This window comes from Dromaius novaehollandiae, chromosome 1 (assembly GCF_036370855.1).
Source record: "Dromaius novaehollandiae isolate bDroNov1 chromosome 1, bDroNov1.hap1, whole genome shotgun sequence".
Lineage (NCBI taxonomy): Eukaryota > Metazoa > Chordata > Aves > Casuariiformes > Dromaiidae > Dromaius > Dromaius novaehollandiae.
In genome coordinates, this window is record NC_088098.1 from 24,162,642 (window position 1) to 24,182,975 (window position 20,334).

A 20,334-nucleotide genomic window follows, 5' to 3' on the forward strand; every position below is an offset into this window, starting at 1 on the left:
TATGGTAAAAAAGAGACCAGACAGTATGAACAGACAAAGAACTGATGCAAAGACATAGCTGAACTGACAAATGATATTGACATGAAAGAAAGAAAATGGTTCTGAGCAGCAGAAGCTAAAGAAAATTCAATGGGGAAAAAGAACACCTATTCTCCTGATATTGCTGTTCCCCAAACTGGAAGTCTTATCTGATTTGCGCTTCTAGCAGAAGGTAGAGTAGGCTGTAGTTTGACCTAAACTAAAAGGAAATTGTTGACTCTCTTACAGCTTCTCTTTCAAATAAAAACAAAGGATGAAACAAAAGGATGATAAAGAGTGTGCATGAGGTAATGGTTGCTTCCATACTGCCACTTGCTACATCTTCAGCTCAGAAGGAAATCCTTTCTTGCACCAGAACTACTTAGCTCCACCAAATAGAAATTCTTAATATTACCAGAACTTACCGTAGCAGATGATGAAACTAATGGAAAGGAGCTGTAATCTCATACATATTTAGAAAAACCCCGCAGACCACAGATAATACAACTGTAGACTCCCTGAAATTGATAACTCACTACAAAAGGAATGCTTTGAAGTTCAATGTAGATAAAATTTACTCATTTCATAAGAGACTAAGGACAAGAAGAAACTGGATGGAGGGAGACTGGAGAGATGGGAGTGGTCCTGAACAGCCTACATTTTAGAGAATTAATTTCTCTACATTAACTGTTTGGATTTCATTAATGCAAGGTCCAAATTCATTTTTTTCCATGACTTTTATGGAAGAATTTGCCAAACTAAGTTATTTCTGAAGTCCAAATGAGAATATGATCAATACTGATTCACCATGAACATCCCAAGACAAAGATGACTCTGTTTCTTATAAGTGTTTTTCCAATAGTCTGATTTGACACTAATTTGAAGGAAGATTCCTCGAAGTAAACAATTATTCAATAAAAAGAGTATAGCTTAGAGCAGAATGAGACCTTTATGCTTTTAAAAAAACCCTGTATCTATTTATCCTGTGAGCTAAATTCTCTTCTCAAGTGAACTCTGAATTCAGGACTTTCTACATAGTGACATGGTCTTTCACCTTTTTTGCAAGGGGGGTAAGTGAAAGAAGAATATGTATAAAGTGTTCCTCCTACAGACCAGAAGGCTCATAGTCTCAGTGGAGAACACTGTCCTTTTAAAAAGAAAGCAAGGAGAGGTTTAGGGAGGAACCACTGCATCACTATGATCAAATAAACAGGCATCTATCCTTTACAAATGTGACTTTTGATTGCCTGAAAGGTCTCAGTTTTCACACAGCACCCAGGCTACCAGCAAGTAACAATCGAAGCAACTGGCAGTGCAGTGAAGTTAATAAATCATTTGCTCTAAGCACCACAAAAAGCAGATCTACTCCACTGGAAAATTATCAGTTTAAAAAGCAAGGCAAGAGGAGCAGAGAAGCTTTATTTACTATGAATACTAGAAGCTTATTCCATCAAGAACAGTCTCTTCAGCAGCTATAACTGTTTCTGCTGTAAGTTACATGGATATGCGTCAAGTCAGAGCCAAAAATCCTTTCAGAATTCAATAGTATTTAGGTCATCTGCACTCTATTGACAGGCACTGAACTCTGAAACCATAATGATGTAGCTCAGCAACAGTGCATGCCTTCCCACTAATGAGGCACTTTTTCCATGAATAATGAGTATGGACATCAGCTCTGTTGCCAGGTACATAATATAAACAAAATTTAACACATGGCTTTTGGTAAAGCAGTGCATCTGCTTGCAGAGGTTCAGGTTTTGTATAATGTGATCCAACTTTTTAGCTCGGGGTGGGGGCAGACTACTCAAGGAAATAATTTGTTCATACGTTATCAAAATACAATAAATCAGGTTTGGTCTTAGTCAAAAAAAGGCAGTGGAGTGGGACCAACAGAAACTGCAGATAGGAAAGTATAACTGAGTTCATTGTTTTATATTGCAATAAATCTTACAACACATGAAGCTGATGAGTTCTAAAATGAGCTGAGACTCCCTGAGATGGGTCTTCTGGGACTCATGAAGTGTAAGAGTTACACTGGTTAAGCCTGTGTTTGCTGAGTCCTTGTGCATATATATTGTATACACATACCTTTGTTTATGTATGGCAAAACATGAATTGAAACTGCATGAGTTCAAACACAGAAGAGTTTTATTTTGAAAAGGTCTCATCTGTTATTTTTATAACCTGAATTGTGACAATACCACATGGTTTTGAGAAAACAAAATACACCTTCAAGTTTTATCAACCTCCATGACACAGAGTGCCACCATGGCATTGTTTAAAACTAGAGATCAGTACTTTAGTAAGCAAAAATACAGATGGGACAGGAGTTAAATCGAGACTTTGGAGGGCTTGGTTTAATTCCCTGTTCCGCCCCTGGTCTCACTGCTATCTCACAGGGCTATTATGAGATAAGTACATTAAGACAAGGAAGGCCCTATGTGCCTGGGGAATAAAAGTGGGCATTTCTATTTGTTTTCTTCTTAATGTATCAAAATAAAGTCCATGGGGATCTACATCTCTGTCATAGGAATTACTGAGATAAAAGGAGCTACAGGAAAGACTTCTGATTTTAGCACTTCCACTGCAGTTTTTTTCAACCAAACGAAGCACAACCAAGATCTCTCCGAGAGGCCTAACTGCTACTAGATGGCAGTGCTCAAAGGCCTGGGTGACCTTCTGATCTCTGCTTACAATGATTCGACTTCATAAAGCATTGAAAACATTTCAGGGTGGGCTAGTGTCTATTACTAATATTGATTGTAATCAGATGCTTATAGATCTTTTCTTGAACAACCTTAGCTCTGCCACAGTCTACAGCAGAGAACTGAAATTTGGCTGGTTGATTCTGTTAATATCAGGTCAATGGCCAATTGCTATCCTCATTAAAATTTATCTCAATTTGCCAACCTATAACATGTTAAAAGAAAGCAGTTGGCACGTACTTAGCAGATGCTTCTGCCATTTTTTTCAGTTATACTCTCCAAAGATTCTTTTCTCATCAAGCACACTTGTCTCCTTCCTCCAATAAACATATGTGTCATCCCCTTGCCACTGCTCCATGTGACAATATGGGGCCAAGTATCCAGGCTGACAGCAAGAAGTCTCTGTCTCCATGGGCTCTTACCGTTTTGCTTTTTGGCACCCAGGCAATGCAGTAGAGAATGTCCAATGAAGAGGAGACAGAAGCCACAGGCAAAAGGGTAGATAGAAAAGGAGTCTGGTAAGACTGGAGTTGGAAAATGAGGAGGGAGATATATCATGACTGTCACAGCTCTGAAAAGGAGACTGGAATAGGGAGTTAGGAGACATGGAAGAATGGAATTGGGAATGAGTGATACTGGCTGAACTAGGAGTCTCTGGCAGGATCTGGGAGCATTAGAAAGTTGAAACTCGGCAAAAGAGCAGAAGTAGAAGACAACTGAGTAGACAAATGGGAAAGGAGATCAATTAAGGGCAGGCTGGAGCAGACACTAAGTCTGTTCAAAGAACAGCAGAGAAAGGTGAAAAAAGACATCCAAAGTACTGTGGACCTAGGCTCCAGTGCCCATTTCAGTTGCCATTTATATAGTAGTATCTCAGATGGTCTCCTTTTCCCTTTTCAAAAACTTTGGAAATTAGCCTTAAAAGCCTTAAAATCTCCATTCAAAGAACACCAGAAAGGCTGTAAGATCTAGCAAGTAAGAACATTTAAAAGGCCATTAAGACCAAGCTAGAAAGAGGTGAATATCAAAAATAAGGCTGCCTGTTCCACTTAATTCAGACATTCAGTTCACGTGTATTACATGATTACTTAATATTCTTTTCATTAACTTCCTTGCCAAACTTCAGCACACAGAATGAAACTTTTCTGAGAATGAATGAGGATTATGCAGTAACGCAACAGGAAACCGGTGGCTGCAGGGGTCCTGACTCATTTGTTGCAAAAGTTGGACTGTGGATAGTGAGTAAACCAGGGGATTGCAGGAAAAGAATGAAGAAGGGTATTGTTGATATGGATGCTGCTCAAGAGAAGTGGATTTTATTCCTGCTTCTGCCAAAAAGCTTCTACACGATGCAAGGAAAACCCATATAACTTAAACCAGATAAGGTATGCCAGTTGGTGCTTCTTATTCTGTCCATTCTCTATTTGAGATCGTGGTGTCTGAACTAAAATGCAAAGGCTACAACTTAAGTCAGCAGGAGCTGGGATTTGAACATAAAAAGTGATGTAACACTGCATAAATCAATGTGAACTGAAAAATTTTAGTATCACAGTTTAAGAACTGAAAATTAATGTGAAAAGTCCACATAAACTTCTGAGCTTTTCAACTCTTCCCCATAAAATATGAATTCTAACACTCAAAAGGCTGTTGTGAAGATAAATGAGTTATTGTTTGTAAAGCACTCGTATGCTACAAAGTCAACATTCATAGAGAAGTCCACAAGGGAACTGACAACTCTTTCCTCAAAGAAAGGTTTGAATAGCGTGCAATACAATGTCTGCAGTACCTAAACAGTCATTCATTAAACACCAACGAAAAAGCAAAGACAGCACTGAAGAGCTGCTATTAAGTGAGTTCCATTACTCTGCACAACGAATGAAGCATGAATTGGCAGAGAAAAACAATAGGCAATCTTGGGATTATGGACTGTGTAAAGGGATCTATGAAGCTTGTGCAAATCACCTTAATGGTATTTCCTAAATTTTAAGTGTTTGACTTTGAAACACTGCTTCTGTGTGTAACATATAGATAAAATATAAATAGAGATGGACTTACCATCATACTTTGCTAAAACTGCTTGGACATCTGCATATGCTTGCAATTCCAACAGAGCTTCTAGCAGGTTTTCATGGATGTTGAACATGCTGAGCAAAGGAAACTCCTTCATCAACTAAAATCAATAAAATGAAAGGGTTAGACTATTAACATAGGAAGTAGATTCTTGTTCAAAATGTATTGAAACAACCAACACTAAATTAAAAATCCTCAGTGCCTCCTGTTGTTGGCTCTTTCACAGAGATCGTTAATATGTCTGAGAATTTCTAGAACTCTCAATGGACTCTGGATCATGTTTCTTGAGACATGCTTTGCATAAGATATAATTAGCCCAATCCAAAAACAGAGTTGCCTGAATGTGCATCTCGCCTTCAGTCAACAGGCCTTCTTCTTCAAAGTGAAAAAGTGTTATCTCATTGTACTAGAAAAGAATGTTCAATAGAGTAGCACTTGTAAGCAATCCAGCACTTCTCTATTAGTAGAAAAAACAGAAAATACATTGAAGAAAAATCAGAATACAATCAAATGAGAGAAGTTTACAAATATGCAACTATATTTAATAAGTATGTGTTACTAGGATTTGTAATCATGAATACTTTGAAACAATTGTGATTGCTGCCAATGCTGGCTGTAAGAAAAAAAAAAGGCAGCAACAAATGGAAAAGTAAAGATTATACAAATCTAACACAATATATGTATCTAAAGAATCTATGGTGCATGACAAGCTGAATGAAAATGTGTATTAAAGTAACCTAATCCTCTTAGATATAAGTGCCTTTATTGTATGAACTGACCCTTTGAGAGATACCAGGGATTTGTTCTTACACATCCTGACTTTAAATAGCTGTATAGATCTGAATAACTGAAGCTGCCATTCTGCTGCATCTCCTTCCTGAAGCAACAGTTATTAGAAGCAAGCATGTTCTTTCATTGCATGACTGATTAAAAAATAATTTTTGATGTCAGAGTGATTCTCTAAAGAACTTAAGTGTTACGAGATACTTGCTTCAACTGTGTTCTCTTTATGGCTGTTTTAGTTTAATTGCCTACATGATGCACATTCAGCACAACAAAGTCACACATAGCATAACAGTAGGGTAGTTGATATTACTGTTGTGCTTCAGGAACTTGCTGGTGAAGACTATCATTTAGAATCTCTCCTTAGGTTTATGGGAAGAGAAACAGTGTAACACGCCAAGCAAAGAAAATTAAGCAAGGTCAGTCTTGCTCAATTTGAAAACAGCAAGCTAGATTTTAAAACTCTGTGTGCTTAATAAGACTGTCTTTGAAGATATAGGGAAACCAATGAGAAGCAGCAAATATTAATCTCACAAGCAGATAACAAACAAACATAAGCCAGGATGGAAACAAAAGCAGGAGAGATTCACTAAGAAGTTTAGAAAATGAGAAACAGGTAATGCACTAGAGCTTCTTCACTCTATTAAAGAAGAGGCTTTAACAGGAGAACAAATTGTAGATGGAGAATTTCTTCCTGGTGTTAACTGTCTGGCATTAGCTAACATAAGAACTATTTTGTCTGTAAGGGCACACAGGTGATACGTCTGTCTAAATTTGGCTCTTTGGATAGCACTGACTTTCCCGCACTTTGAGGATTATTACAGTATCAAAAATGCAAGGAGTATATCTCTGTATATACTCCTTGTATATATATCTCTGATATCTGTATATCTCCAATTATACAAAGTTCTGCTGAGAATCAGGATTGTCCAGACAGCAACTGAAAGAGATCACTGAATTTGTGATGGCAGTGGGATGGAAATGGCTGGTTTCAATGGCAGGAGCTGAACCTGCGAAAAAGAAGAACACAAACAAAACTGCACAGTTTGTGAGCTCTTCTCCTTCTCCAGTTTTTCAAAAAAGAGACAACAGACCTTGGTATACATCTGCATAAATGGGAGATTTGACAATAATAAAAAAAAATATTTAAATTAAGTCATTGCTCATCAACAGAAATAACTGCAGGTGAAAATTCACATCATTGCATTCATCAGTTAAGGATCCAGCATACAGTCTACTTCTCTTTGATTTTGTCCTTATTCACTATTGCATATTTAACAGAGGAAGCTACTACTTGGCAGGAAAAAGTATGACAGAATCTGGCCCTATGTAAATAGTGATTTAAAGTTCAGAATGAACATATTGCAAACAAAGCCTTCCAAGGGATTAAGAAAGATTATCCTTGTCCATTGAGAATGAATAATGGCTGGCAGAATAACATTCCCTCCATCAGAGAAGAAAAGAGAAGAGCTGCAGCTAGTTATAGATGTCCTGTGGCCAGTAAATACTCTTCTTGCTCTGGTTCACTTTACTTCTCACTGACATTACTCACGGATTTTTTTTTTTCTATTTTAGTTAGGTTCTGTCAGAGTGATAAACCTTGCGTTAGACAGCAGCAGATTAAAGGTCACTGTCTGGACTGCTAGGCCTCCAAAATGACAAGTGTTAACAAAGTTTTTATCTGAGAAAGGTCAGATGCTAAGAAATCCAACCCAGTTGTAATGAACTCAGTGGATGCTGTAGCTAGAAAAATAAAACACCTCCAACTAGTCACTCAACTTACTCTGACACTGACTGTGCACAAATCAGAGTATGTTTGCCTTAAAAAAAAAAAAAAAAAAAAAGAGGGAGAGAGAAAAGAAAGAAGAGGACATGAGCTCATTTCTCTGTCATCTCAGGATGTAGATTACACAGCTTTTACTGCAAATTATTTTCAGTCACAGTAAAAATTTGGTTTTTGAGAAACTTCCCAGAAAGTAAAACTACTTAAGCAGAAGAATATTATGATAGGTCATCTTTTAGGCCTCACAGCGAAAGCAAACACTGTGGAAGAAAAAAATGCCATAGAGGTTGCAACACAGGCCTGCTGGATGTTCAGTGCAGGCCAACTACTGCATCATTCTGCGGAGCAACGGAGAGCAGCCTGTGAGCCTGCTCCCCTCTCCTCCCTCGCAGCTGGGGAGAGAAGCTGGCTCACAGTCCATACAGAGATATAAAGAAGGGCATGCTGTCCCGGGCACTGGCCGAAGAATGCACCCACAGCTCCCCAGGCCCTTGCAGCACTGGCCTCCACTCTGGACTCTAATTTAGAGAGACCTAGACCTCGCTCTGCACCAGAAGTTCAGTTTATTGATTTTAATTCTCCTTCCATCTTTACTGTAACAAGACAAATGCTTTCACTTCAGTGATAGCTCCCACACTTCAGAAAAAGACAAAGGCCTCATTATCATCTTTCTTCACATCTTAAGATCTCAAGAAATCAGGTTCATATTTCAACACAGTTTTCAAATTCAGCACTCAATGTTTCTCACTGAAGCCACTACACCTCCTTAAATGACACTGGTCAGGATGCTGGGACTTACAATTTCATTGCAGAATTCCAGTTAGTTGGACTCTCAGCTTTTATAAAGAGCTGTACTCCACTGAGCTAAGCCTATGGGCACACCATATGAAAACAGACACAACGTGGCTACAAAGATACTACCTTACAATATAAAAATAAGCCACACCTAATGATAAGGATATACAAACAGATATTAAACATATCATAGTAAATGTGTTCACAAGACTTTTATTTTGAACTTGTATTGGTCAAAATATTTTCTAGTGATCAAATTCAGATCTGAGGCAATAAGCTCATATTCTGCTCTAATTGCTTTGCACGTTTTGGAGGAAATACATATATGTGTAGAAAGTGGGACTGCTTTTTGTTAAAAGGTTCATTAGTTGTACTGTAAATATACAGAAATAGTAGCTTTTGCAGATAATTAATGCTTTTTTTTTTAGATAATAATTAGTATTTGGGGAGTAAAAGTTGGCAGAAAAATTCTGGAAATACATTTGACATGATCAGATATCTTATCACTAGTCCTGGGAGGGTCATATTTCCAGACTCACCCCAATCCATATTGCAGGGCGTAGGTTCAACGATTTTGTGATGGATTTGCAAGAGCGATGATCACCAAAAATGCTGTATGGTACAAGGAAATCCCCACCTGATTTACTGGATAAGGAACAAGTTTTATCTCCCAAAGAACAGTTTAATGAAGAGGACTCCCTTCCCTGAGAACATTTCACTCATCAGCATTTCCTCATTTAGATATAATTTTTGAAACATTTTCAAGGAATGTAGCTTTAACTGTTGCATCTGGTTTTCTCTCTACAATAACATTAACCTCATGCATCAATTAGCAATGATACATTATTCGTGTAGAAAACAGCTTTAAGTTACAGTTTATGCCTACAACTAGTCCATGGGACTCAAGGGAATAGAAAGGTGGATAAATAAATGATCCTATATATAACCTGGTGTTGACACATTTATCCTCCGTTTGTATTATGGCTGTATGTATGGTCATGTTTTTTAACGGCAATGCATGCAGCCCACTTGTTGCTTATATGAATATGTTCCCAACAAACAAAAACTGTTTGAATCAGTGTGTTTAGTTGGATACACTCATCAATATGAAAAGTGAATTCTGTTTAAAAGGAGAGGAAAAAAAAAAGCTAATGAGAAATTCAGTGCAAATAGCAAAACTCTTCCAACCTCAACTCCTAGTAGATCTGTTCTCACCATACGCATCTGAAATGGTAAAATCTATCTCCTAGAAGATAAACAATTGAGACTGCCATCTTCCAGGTATGACTTTCAACCACTATTGGAGAATCAAGCAAACAGGTGGATAGCACCATTATTTACACAAGTGCTTTGTCTAAGCTGCTTTCTGTTATATGACTTGTGATCTGTAAGAACTGTTAAATGAACAAAATAGAAAAGGCAAAGCAGCAAGTAGCTTCTGAGCAGGAAAAAAAAAGAAATCCTCATTTCCTAGGGCCTCATCATCTACAGCTGAATTTTTCAGCTGTCTAAGTTATGAGCCCTGACTGAAGCTTCCCCTGGGCTTGAGGCAAGCACATGTCACTCCATGTTGACTCTCTGATGTCTAGTAGGATGCACTTATGCTTAAATTTTTCCCCAGTTGGAAGACAAATATGATCTTTCTCTTTTATTCAGTTACTTTTCTCATAAAAGCTGTAGAAATGTAGTTTATCTTTAATGTTTCTACTCCTCTGTGAAATTTGCTTGAAATTGAATGATGGATCAAATGCTCCCCATATGCAGATAGACAGACAAACAAGCAAGACTTGATTGCATAAGCTTTATTTTCCTAGAAAAAAAGGCAAAAATTATCTAGTAAAGAGCATCCTAATAAACACTAAGACACAAGCTGTATTGCTAGCTATAAAGAAGTTATCTGACCACATGTAACAAAACTGATTTACCAAATCTGAGAACAGAGAGCTCAAAAACCACTGGCCAGTTCGCCTGGCAAGAAGGGAACAGAAGAAAAGTTGTCAGCAGACTAAGGTTTGTTCACAGAACCTTTCTGTGTGCTATGTCAGGCACTAATACACTAAGACACTTAAAAATCAGGCTAACTCCTGGTCCTAAAAGTGCAACTCATTCCAGTGTGGTCACACTGTGGACTGTGTGAGTGGGATCAAGGTGATTTAAACAGACAAACTCACAACTCACACAGTTGGAAAGCAGTATGAAATATCCTGGACCACCCTGAACTACACTTCTGCTTAATTACAGCAGAATTAGGATTCTGTTGTTCAATACATTTCTCCAAGTGCTGCATTCCTTTTGGCAAACAATCACTGTTTCAGTTGGAAGCAGCTCCTTACTTACTCTTTTACAGCCCAGGGAGGGTAAGAGCTAATGGGGCCAAATCTGACAGATCCTGCTGGTCTGCAGCTTGGAAATAATGAGCAGTAGGATCCATATGTTTTCATTCCCATATGAAATCCAAGGAGTAAGACATATCATCTGATGGTTGAACTTAAGACAGTCAGAAAAGAAAAGCTTCAGAACAGAAAGTAAGTATATTCGCTCTATAGGTTTACTGTTCAGCACATGCAGATGCTCACAGCTCTTTTACCGAATCTTGGTATGAGATGTCACTCAGTATACTGGACAAGCCTTTTCAGAAAGCTACAATGACCTACTAGAAAAATGCATATCTTCAACACATGCAAAGGCAGTCTCTTATTGCACTCTCCTGGCTATGATAATTTTGAGCATAATTTATGTAAGAAACATTATTATCGGGTTTAGGTGGTAGTCACCATATTTCTGTATTTTTTTTTAAGGATTTTGAGTAGAATCACAGCAATGATGAAAAGAGAGGGGACTGAGTCACATCCAGGAAAGGCAAGGGATAAACTGCATTAGGGGAATTACGTAAGCTTCCATTTTGTTTAAGAGACCATTCAAATGCAGGATGTTTCAATCCCCTATTTATCCATATCATGCATATCTGTGACAAAACTAAGCATATTTAAATATAAAAATACACAGAAGTGCTTTCATTATTAAAATCAGCATTTATCATTTGATATTATCAAGGTGTTTGTGTGCTAGAACAAGAACTTACTGGAGAGACTGCTCTGAGGTGGAGATCGGCAAATGTCACAGATTACATGAGTAACACTCATCTGAAATTTATGAGGTAACTCTTGATCTCCTTCAAATCAGAAGCAGTTTTGCTTCAAATTTTAATATATGGTACTTTTAACAAATGCTACCAATTTTAATAAAGCTAGAATTCCACTCAAGATAAAGAAGCCTGCTTAGCCTAACCTGCATAACACAGGCAAAAGAATCTGATTCACTAATCATTGTCTCAAGCATAGGGGTAACTGGGAGAGATAAAGGGCAGCTGTGGATGCAAGTAGCTGCAGAAGTTGCATTGTTAGGTTGCTAGGAATCATAACATCTTTCTTAAGAATTAGGACTCTCTTTTTCTTTTACACAGCTTGATACTGCAAGGTGCAGAACATTGTCCCTGCCAGATATTCCCCTGTTACTTAAGAGGAATCAGCAACACACAGAAAAGAAAAATAGAATTCAAAGCCCAGCCATTTCTGATCCTTCAAAAGTGTTGTGGTTTCTATTTCATCTCGAGAGCTGAGCAAAGGCCCAGAGAGTCTCCTCTCTTCCCAAACCTTATTCAATTCTAAACAAAGCTGCAAAACATGTGGCACACTGCAACTCCATTTTATCTCAGCAACATACACTTACAAGGAGATAAAAACTCTGAGAACAAGTTTATTTCATCTTCTTTTTGAAGGAAGAAGTGATTGAGACCTTTTGTTTATCCATTACCGTGACTCCTGCCTGCCACCCTTCTATTTCATAAACATAGATGCACACCATCTCTACTTTCAGTCAATAGAAAACATGAAACACAAATGTTGCGTATGTCTAGTATCATTGTAATGAGGAGGGAATCAGCAAAAAGCAGATGGACAGCACCTGGCACAAAAGGCTATCCTCTCTCATCAGCACGTATGGTTCTAGTCTGGCCTTAGAAATCAAAATTATGCACAATAAATATTCAGCATGAATCCTGACTGAAGATGCTGAGGATTCCTCACGGCCACCATTAAGGATTTTCATGTCTGTACATACCAAATTACCCAATACCATTCAGAACACATTAGCTTAAATCTTGCTAATATAATCAGCTTAACAAATAAAACAACCAGTTTGGTAGACTGTTTTTCTCCTCAGGGACAGTAAAAGAGATCTATACTCACATACTATATCATGCTCTATATAAATAGGAATAAAACTAGAATAATTCTGTTGACTAAACTGGATTTACTCCAACAACACATTAATCAAGATGAGATCACAAGTTAACTCTCTCTCTTTCTCTCTCTCTCTAGTGACAGCTGCTGGTTTCTACAGAAGAAACATAGTTAATAATTATCATTAGAAATATAAACAAAAGCAACATCTATGTGTGCTTCAATTATATACTTCCATGAAAATTACAGGTTAGCAATTCTGACTAATTCAACTCAAATAAATGAACAAAATGAAAGCAGCAATACAGCCAGCAACACAATAGTACTTTGAATCAGTGACCGAATCAACAGAAATTCCTACTCAATTTCAACGCTAAAATACTATTAAATCACTGTTTTTAAATATCTTCAACAAAATATTAAGGAATGTGATTTTCCCATCAGCAGTGTCTATAACCAGAAACTCAAAATCCTATTTAAGTTCTTGACAACTCATTTTCTTTCTATTAAAGTGTTTTGAGCAGAATCTTAGTCTTTTCTTTCATAAAATGCAAGCAAGACAATGTAATACATCAGTAATGTCCTCAAGATGGCCTTATACATGCAATGAGTTAAACATTCTCAACTATTTTATTTTCTCAAAGTGGCAAAGACTCATTACATCCCAATCATATTTCCCAGATGGTGTCATGAACCTCTTAACACTTCATTTCCATCATGCTCCATGACTTGAGAAATCTGTTTTCAATCTTTCAAACACAAACAGGGCCTCCACCCTCTGTCCCCTGATGCTTCAGCAGTCCCCAGCCAACATATTCTTCATATTCTTTTTAGGGTGAAAAAATTCTCCTCCTCCCTCATCAATCACATAGAAACCATCAAGGACACATTCATGTTCTTCAAACTTCATAAATATACTGTTTATGCCTTCCACGAAGAATTGGTGGATCTGCATTAATCAGAAATAAATAGCTAGATCCTCTGCCCCTCCAAGTCAGTCTAAGAAAAGCATCTGCAAAGCTGACTTGACCCTAACTCTTGCTCCTAATGTACTGGAGTTAAGACCAATAGATACTGCTGCTTTTATATTTTGCCTAGGGACCTGCTAATACCTAGCTCTGCTCGCTCACAATGAAGAGCTCTAGAGGCATCTAAATTCAGTTCTGAACATTTGGCTCAGTGTCTGTATGTGGAAAAATACAGAATGTGATGATCTGAGTTAAAGCTCTAGAAGCTGATATTCTATCTTTATGCCTCCTCTGTCTTGCATCCAGACCTTTCTTTTTAGCATAATGTTCCCATAGAGGAATGCATTTTCACTCCTTCAAGTATCTAAGAAATGATGATTTTGGGTTTCCTTATCATTGCTGCATTTTAAGATTCACCTTCTTAACTTCAACAACACGCATTCTCTCCCTAGTGATAGAATAATCCATTCATTCCAATCAAAGTGTTCTGGATCTTACTTTGTGTAAGAAACCAAGGACTGGATAGACCACCCAAGTCCCTGAAACCAGTGCTCTGGAACATACGGACATCAGCTGCAGAAGGTTTCGCAGAAAACCTGTTGTACATAGCTCTATCTAAAATCACAGAATACATTCAGTAGCCCACAGTAAGCTCCAGAAGTTGCCATAATTACAACATGCCACATTTGAATGCGAAATTCAAAGCTATATACTTTCTCATATATTAATACCAGAACTTAGAATTCTAATGTTTGTCCCCAAGATGATTTCAGTATTCGACCCAGAGTGTCTGTGTAACACAATTCATAAAGAATCAGTGGAACTGACTGGACTGAAAACAACTTATTTGAAAGCAACATTCTCCCAGCTGAAAGCCTTGATCACAAGCCTGAAAAACCAGGTCTTTCTTCCCTGTTCCTCCTTCTTGCATTTGGCTGTGTTTTCACATGATCATTTTCTACCCCTCTGTCTGTGAGCCTAGTGACTCTGGGAATTGAGAGTTGTGGGTCTGAATATCCTCAGCCTGAGACAGGAAAAAAGTTATTTCCCATTTGCCTTCTGGTAAGTTATGTAGGATGAAGACCAGCATCACTTTGAAGAACTCTGCCCAACCCTTTCAAAACAATGTGCGCCCCAGAAGATGCTGGGTTCTGGCTTCCAAGCTGACAGACATACTTCCCCTACAGTCCTTGATGCAAGTGCCTAAGCTGCAGAGAAAGATCCTTACCTTTTTACTTCAAATTTCCCACTGAATTGCAGCAGGAACTTCCCTTTTCAAAGTGCAGGTTTGGGGATCATTCATCTGAGCTGCCTAAAGCAGTTTACAGATGCTTCATTCTGCTTATGGATTCCATTTTGTGTGCCTAAAATTTAGGTCCTTCAGTTTAACCTGCCCATCTGTCTGTCTCTCATGTCTTTGTCTGTACCTCACTTTTGTGGAAGCTGTAAAAGAAAGCGTAGGAGAAGGGAAAATGTAGGAAGCTATCATCATCTTTTGTCCAGAACTCTAAGACTCAAATCATCACAGACTTGCTACCTCAGGTGAGGCAAATCACCTTCTTAAAAACTGTGTGCCTAGTCTGCAACCAGTGGCTATCACTTAAAAAATGCTAAGTTTTCATAACTATCTTTAAGCTAAGCACTTGTATGTACCTGGAACATACACAGTGCCGCATGTGGAGAGCTGGTGCACCACCCAACCCAAAATACCTACTGTTTGGAGTTTCAAATGGGTTGCCCAAATTTATAGCTTACCAGCTTATGACTATCCTTGGTAGCTCCCCAGCATACAAAACAGGGATAAAATCATCTCCCATTTCAGAGTTAAATCAGTTCATTATAGATTAATTACTTTGTTTTGACTTCTCAGTAATAAGCCCATGAATGAAGGTATAACACTGTCCTCAACTGTGAACAGCGTGAGGTAAACAATGCAGAGAGCCACACTGCAGGCTTTGCAAGTAGGAAACAGAATACTTGAGACTTGTTTGTTAAGTTGGTGTCATCTGCTACATGCCCTAGTGAAGGAGGCAGCCTTCAGAAAAATTGTTATGTAACGTCATGATCAAATAATCACAGACTGCACTGTAATCCACACCTACCAGGATGGGTAATTCAGGCTGTAAGGGCAACCATCCATTTAGCTTCATACTGTTGTCTTAGTAACCTTAAAAATAATCTGTTAACTTAATCTTTATGCAAATTACACATACAAAAGTACTATCAACAATACTGCATATAGCAAGAGTAGGCGTTAACTTATAAGCAAATGTGTAGCATTTCTATGCTACTATTATCCAGATATTGTATATGAAACAAAACCAAACTCACATCTCTCATCATTTTCACTGCTTCCCTGGTCCTTCCCAGCTTTCTTGCACACATTGCCAGCCTCCTCTTAATGTAAACTAACACATTGGTGTCCCTTCCTGTGTAAGGCAAAAAAGAAACAAAATTAAGATACAATAGATAGATAAAAGATCCATTTCATACTATGACACAAAAGAAAACAGCTTTCTTGCCATTTCTTTGTTATTCTTGATCACTGGTGTTTTCATAATTGTAATTAAAAAATTACAAAGTCTAATTACAAAGTCTAACAATTTAGATGTGGCATAATGCCACTGAAATCAGTGGAATTACTCCAGGCAAACAGTGGTATAAAGGAGGGCCCATGGTTTGGCCTCATACCTATGAAATACAGGAAGATCTGAAGGTACAGAGAATGCTATAGAACATAGAATATCAAGTAATCAATCAGGCAAGGGGAACCCTTAGAAGGTAACACCCACACAAAACTGCAGGTCATCCATATAGCATTACATTACTTACCAATTCGCATACTCAGTAGAGACAAGAGCATCTATGAAAAGGCATGTCATGTTCTGCCCTAACCTTTTTGTAAGTTAAGGTGTATACACTTGTTATTACAAGATGCAGCAAAACAAATCCCCATCTTTCCTTTGAGTAATAGTCTTTTCATTTATAAGAAGAAAAGTACTACACCCTGAACTTCTCTTTTACAGAGCCATTACCTGTGACACAATTATCACCTTCAAATTCCTAACACAGTTAATTATGAATGGCAAATTAACAGGTTTCAGATATGACAGTCTTGCAGACTGGGAGATGCCCTAACAGCAAAGAGAATAGAACTCAAGAGCTGCAGCAATGGTGCTCTTGGAGAATCCTTACTCTTTTTGCGATCCTTGATTTCTCATTCTCCCTATAATTATAATGCAAATTTTTAATGTGCTTCTGGACCAACAGGAAACATGCAGGCAGCTAATCATCTACAAAATTACCATACCAAGAAAACATAAGACACCTGCTATGAATTATCTTTGTGTATAATATGCAGTCGGTAATGATTTTAATCCATGCCTGAAAATTTTCAAGTCTTTCACAGTAAGTACAAGATGTGCACTGAAAATATTCCAAGTACCTACAAATTGTTTTAAAGCTGTGACTGAAATTTTCAGATAGATTAAGCAGCAGTTTGAAAGGTCTGACTTTACGAGAAAAATTAAATAGGGTAGAGAAAGAATTTCTTCAGCTATATTTTATATTACGTAATTCCTTATCTCTGTACTGATTCCTATGTATTTAATAAATGATTTATTAGCTACATCTGTTTTCAACATCTTTATGTAGTGTAACTAACAGGTATACATTTCAGGCCAGGCTCCTTTTCAGTTAGTTCAAAAAGAATGGTCAAATACTGTTGCTTATTATGAAATCAAGACAACTTTTCAGGCCAAAATTTTCTGAAGTGATTAATGATTTTCTGTGACTAACATGAGACACATTAAAAAGAAGGCTGCCTGCACTTCATATAAACTAGCATCTTTTGAAAGAGGTTAAGTTGGGTTAAGTAATTACCTACACTTAAAATTCATGGCCTAACATAAAATAATGTGTCAAAGAGATGGAATACGTGGATACACAGAAATATAGAACTATCTGCCATTGTTCAAGAAATGATATAGTGGTTTTCACTTGCAAAAGAGGAAATGTTCAGTTTTCATCTCAAAGTCATCCTGAAGGACTAGAAATGGAACACCACCACATTTCAGAACCATGCAGTAATTGCAATATGAGGAAAGGAACTGTGGTCTCTGAGTAGATACATCTGTCTACGGTCCTTTTTCTGTAAAGAAATCTGAGCTGTCTGCTTTTTTAAACCATACAAAGCCCAGCATGTAATCAAAAAAAATCCTACTTGGAGGCCCTATATCTAAGGCACCATCTGAGGCTGGAACTTTTCTAACATTTGTGGGTGCATGCTGAAATTATAAAGGGGACATTGGAAGGTAGAGAGAAGTGGGACAATCTAGCCCCTCTACTGTGAAACAGTCAGAGCTGATCGTCACTTTTCAGCCCTTCCTGCTCTGTGGCAATGCACTTACTTAATCCTGTTATTAAACTGGTTGCTACCTCTGCTATAATGCTGACTATGCCCAAAATACATCAGTGCTTGTACTTATGTAATTCATTGGTATTATTTTTGCCTGAGGTAGCCACGGTAAACTAGAAATAACCAAGATACATTTGCTTTAGTTATCTTTTTATTCACTTACTGGCAGTGAATCCTCATGTATTTTCTTAGGTTTAAGAAGCTTCTACTAAATATAGCTGTCACATCAGCTAAATCTGCTTAACCAAAACTTAAACAAAAAAATCTAGAGTTTCAATTAGAGCACTGTATTATTCCATTTGTTATTTTTTAATGTTTCTGTGACGTTTCTTCAGGTATACACCCTAACTTTTCAAATATCATACTGGCAAATGGCGTACGCACAATGTGGCGTACTCTAAGTACTCCACGGAATAATGCGGTGAAAATATTTAGCTGATGAAAAAAACTGGCAAAGCATCACTTCACTCCTGTTCTCATGGCTCTTTACCATCTTTCCAAAACATGGGCCTACATTTTCAAAATGGCTAGAGGCACTTCAGTGTGACTTTCTAAAGCAAGAGTCCAGTATTTTCTGAATATCAAATCTCTTCTGGCTCTGCTACATTTTCTTTTCTGTTAAGTAAAGGTTACAAATTTTTTGCCACGGTGAAGAAAAGGTGTAATCTGAGCATTACCAATACAGTAACAGAACCAGGCAAAAACACTGAAACACAATAGTTTGGCTCTAGGGCCATATTCTAGTCCCTTCTCCCCTTCTAGACGCAGCTAGTCCCTCCAAAGACACACTTACTGTGTTGGGCTTCATACTGGGCACCATGGTGCTGTAATTGCTGGCTACGCCTGTAACAGCCCTCTCCAGCTTTCAGAGCTTGCTTAAACAGCTTCTCTGCTTCTACAATTGTTGTTGCTTCCTCTTCCGCCAAGAGGATATAGGCAGTGGCACACCTGCAAAAGAATCAGAGGCAAAACCACAAGAACATTACTTCAAGAAAAAACTATCCAAAGACATGCAAACTGGCAAGAATGTACCAAATACAGAGGTAATGGAGTTTTGTCCACATGGCTTTTGATTAATCTTTATAAAGTAACTACTCTGACACGGACGTAACATGTTGCTTATGTAGCAACTGCATTGCTTCAGCACTTGAATAAACCTACTAAAATCAGTGAATCTGTCCAGAAAGTAAACCACTATCTCACTGTGCACGATCTTATATTATTAAAATGCATTTTAGAGACATAAACTAGTTTTATGCACTATTGATTTAATACAAAACATCCCCACTACTGTAACGGCATGAAAGAAAACAAAAGAACTGTAACACTTATGACAAGCTTTGAACAGACTATGAATGTAATTGTACAGGCAAAGACCCACCCCCCCCCCGAAAAAAAATCAAAAAGAAGCTGCTTTAGGAATACAAATAAAGGTAAAATGTAAAATGCAGGGTGGGAGTCATCTCATCAGGTTTTAGCTGTCTAAATTAGACCTTTTAACCATCTGTTTATTGTGGGATCTCAAAATTTTATGTATCTCATTGAGAAAATAAATGATGGACTCACAAACAACAAAAATCCCACAAAATTACATCATGTTCCCACGCATTATCAACTAAATACTTCAGAAGGCATTTACAAGTCCCTTTCTTCTTCTCTCTATTCAGGACAATCAAGAAATCCAAAAGGCAACTCATCTTGTCTCTATGCCTTATATACATACATCATATGCTGATCAGAACACAACTCATTTAACACTTCACCATGCCAACACTGGGCCTGATCCAAAGCCCACTGACATCAACGGGAAGACTCTCATTGTCATCAGTGCCCTAAGGATCTTCGGAGTGGCTAGCACAACATGCAGCTCTGATTTATTCTTCCCATTATAGATCTTCCTGTGACAGGCCTGCAGTCACGATTAAAAATTATTGTAGTAAACCCCCTGCCTTAAGATATCATCAAATGGATTGTTAAAAGACTGAAAATACATGTTAAAGTTGTCACTCACTCATTCAGTTCCAAAGCTTCGTGTGCTGCAGAAATTCGGGCTTGTGGGTTTCTCTCTCTCCAGGCTTTTTGCATTACTATTCAATAAACAAAGCAGAACAATGGCATATCAGTCATTATAGCATTAACAAGGAGGATCTCCTGCATTATAATAACAAAAATTTATTGCTCTTAGTCTGACTCTCTACAGAGCATTTCAAAAAGCTCAGCAATCATTCAAAAGATTCACAACCAACATGAGCTTTTGCCCCAAATACTTAGACTTATACTTTCATTTAATTAAACTTTTCTCCTCAGGTAAGTTTGTCTGAGAGTTAGATTATGCCAGCTTCGCTGTTGCATACAGAGACGGAAGAGAGGACAAGCAGCATTTTCCTCTTGGTGAGGTAGGCTCCACAGGGCACAAGAGAATATGAAGAAAGTTGGAATCTTATTCCAATTCCTACCGTGGTGTTGCTTCATGTGAGTGCTAAATGGAAGCAGCATTCAAACTAATCACATGACCTTAAATTATCCCACTGAGTTCATAAAGGAGGATTCGTGT

At 37.8% G+C, this 20,334-nt stretch overlaps 1 protein-coding gene across 3 annotated transcripts in view; it reads right to left on the reverse strand.

The window, feature by feature from the left end:
• ST7 (suppression of tumorigenicity 7) overlaps window positions 1-20,334 on the reverse strand; it is a 158,879-nt gene that overhangs the window by 35,253 nt on the left and 103,292 nt on the right. For all 3 annotated transcript variants that reach the window (XM_064507367.1, XM_026097345.2, XM_026097346.2), the window contains exons 6-9: window positions 19,792-19,867; window positions 18,574-18,728; window positions 15,695-15,792; window positions 4,779-4,893 (exon numbers count right to left, since the gene is read on the reverse strand). In XM_064507367.1, coding sequence (XP_064363437.1) covers window positions 4,779-4,893; window positions 15,695-15,792; window positions 18,574-18,728; window positions 19,792-19,867 — 444 coding nt within the window. The remainder of the gene's footprint in view (window positions 1-4,778; window positions 4,894-15,694; window positions 15,793-18,573; window positions 18,729-19,791; window positions 19,868-20,334) is intronic.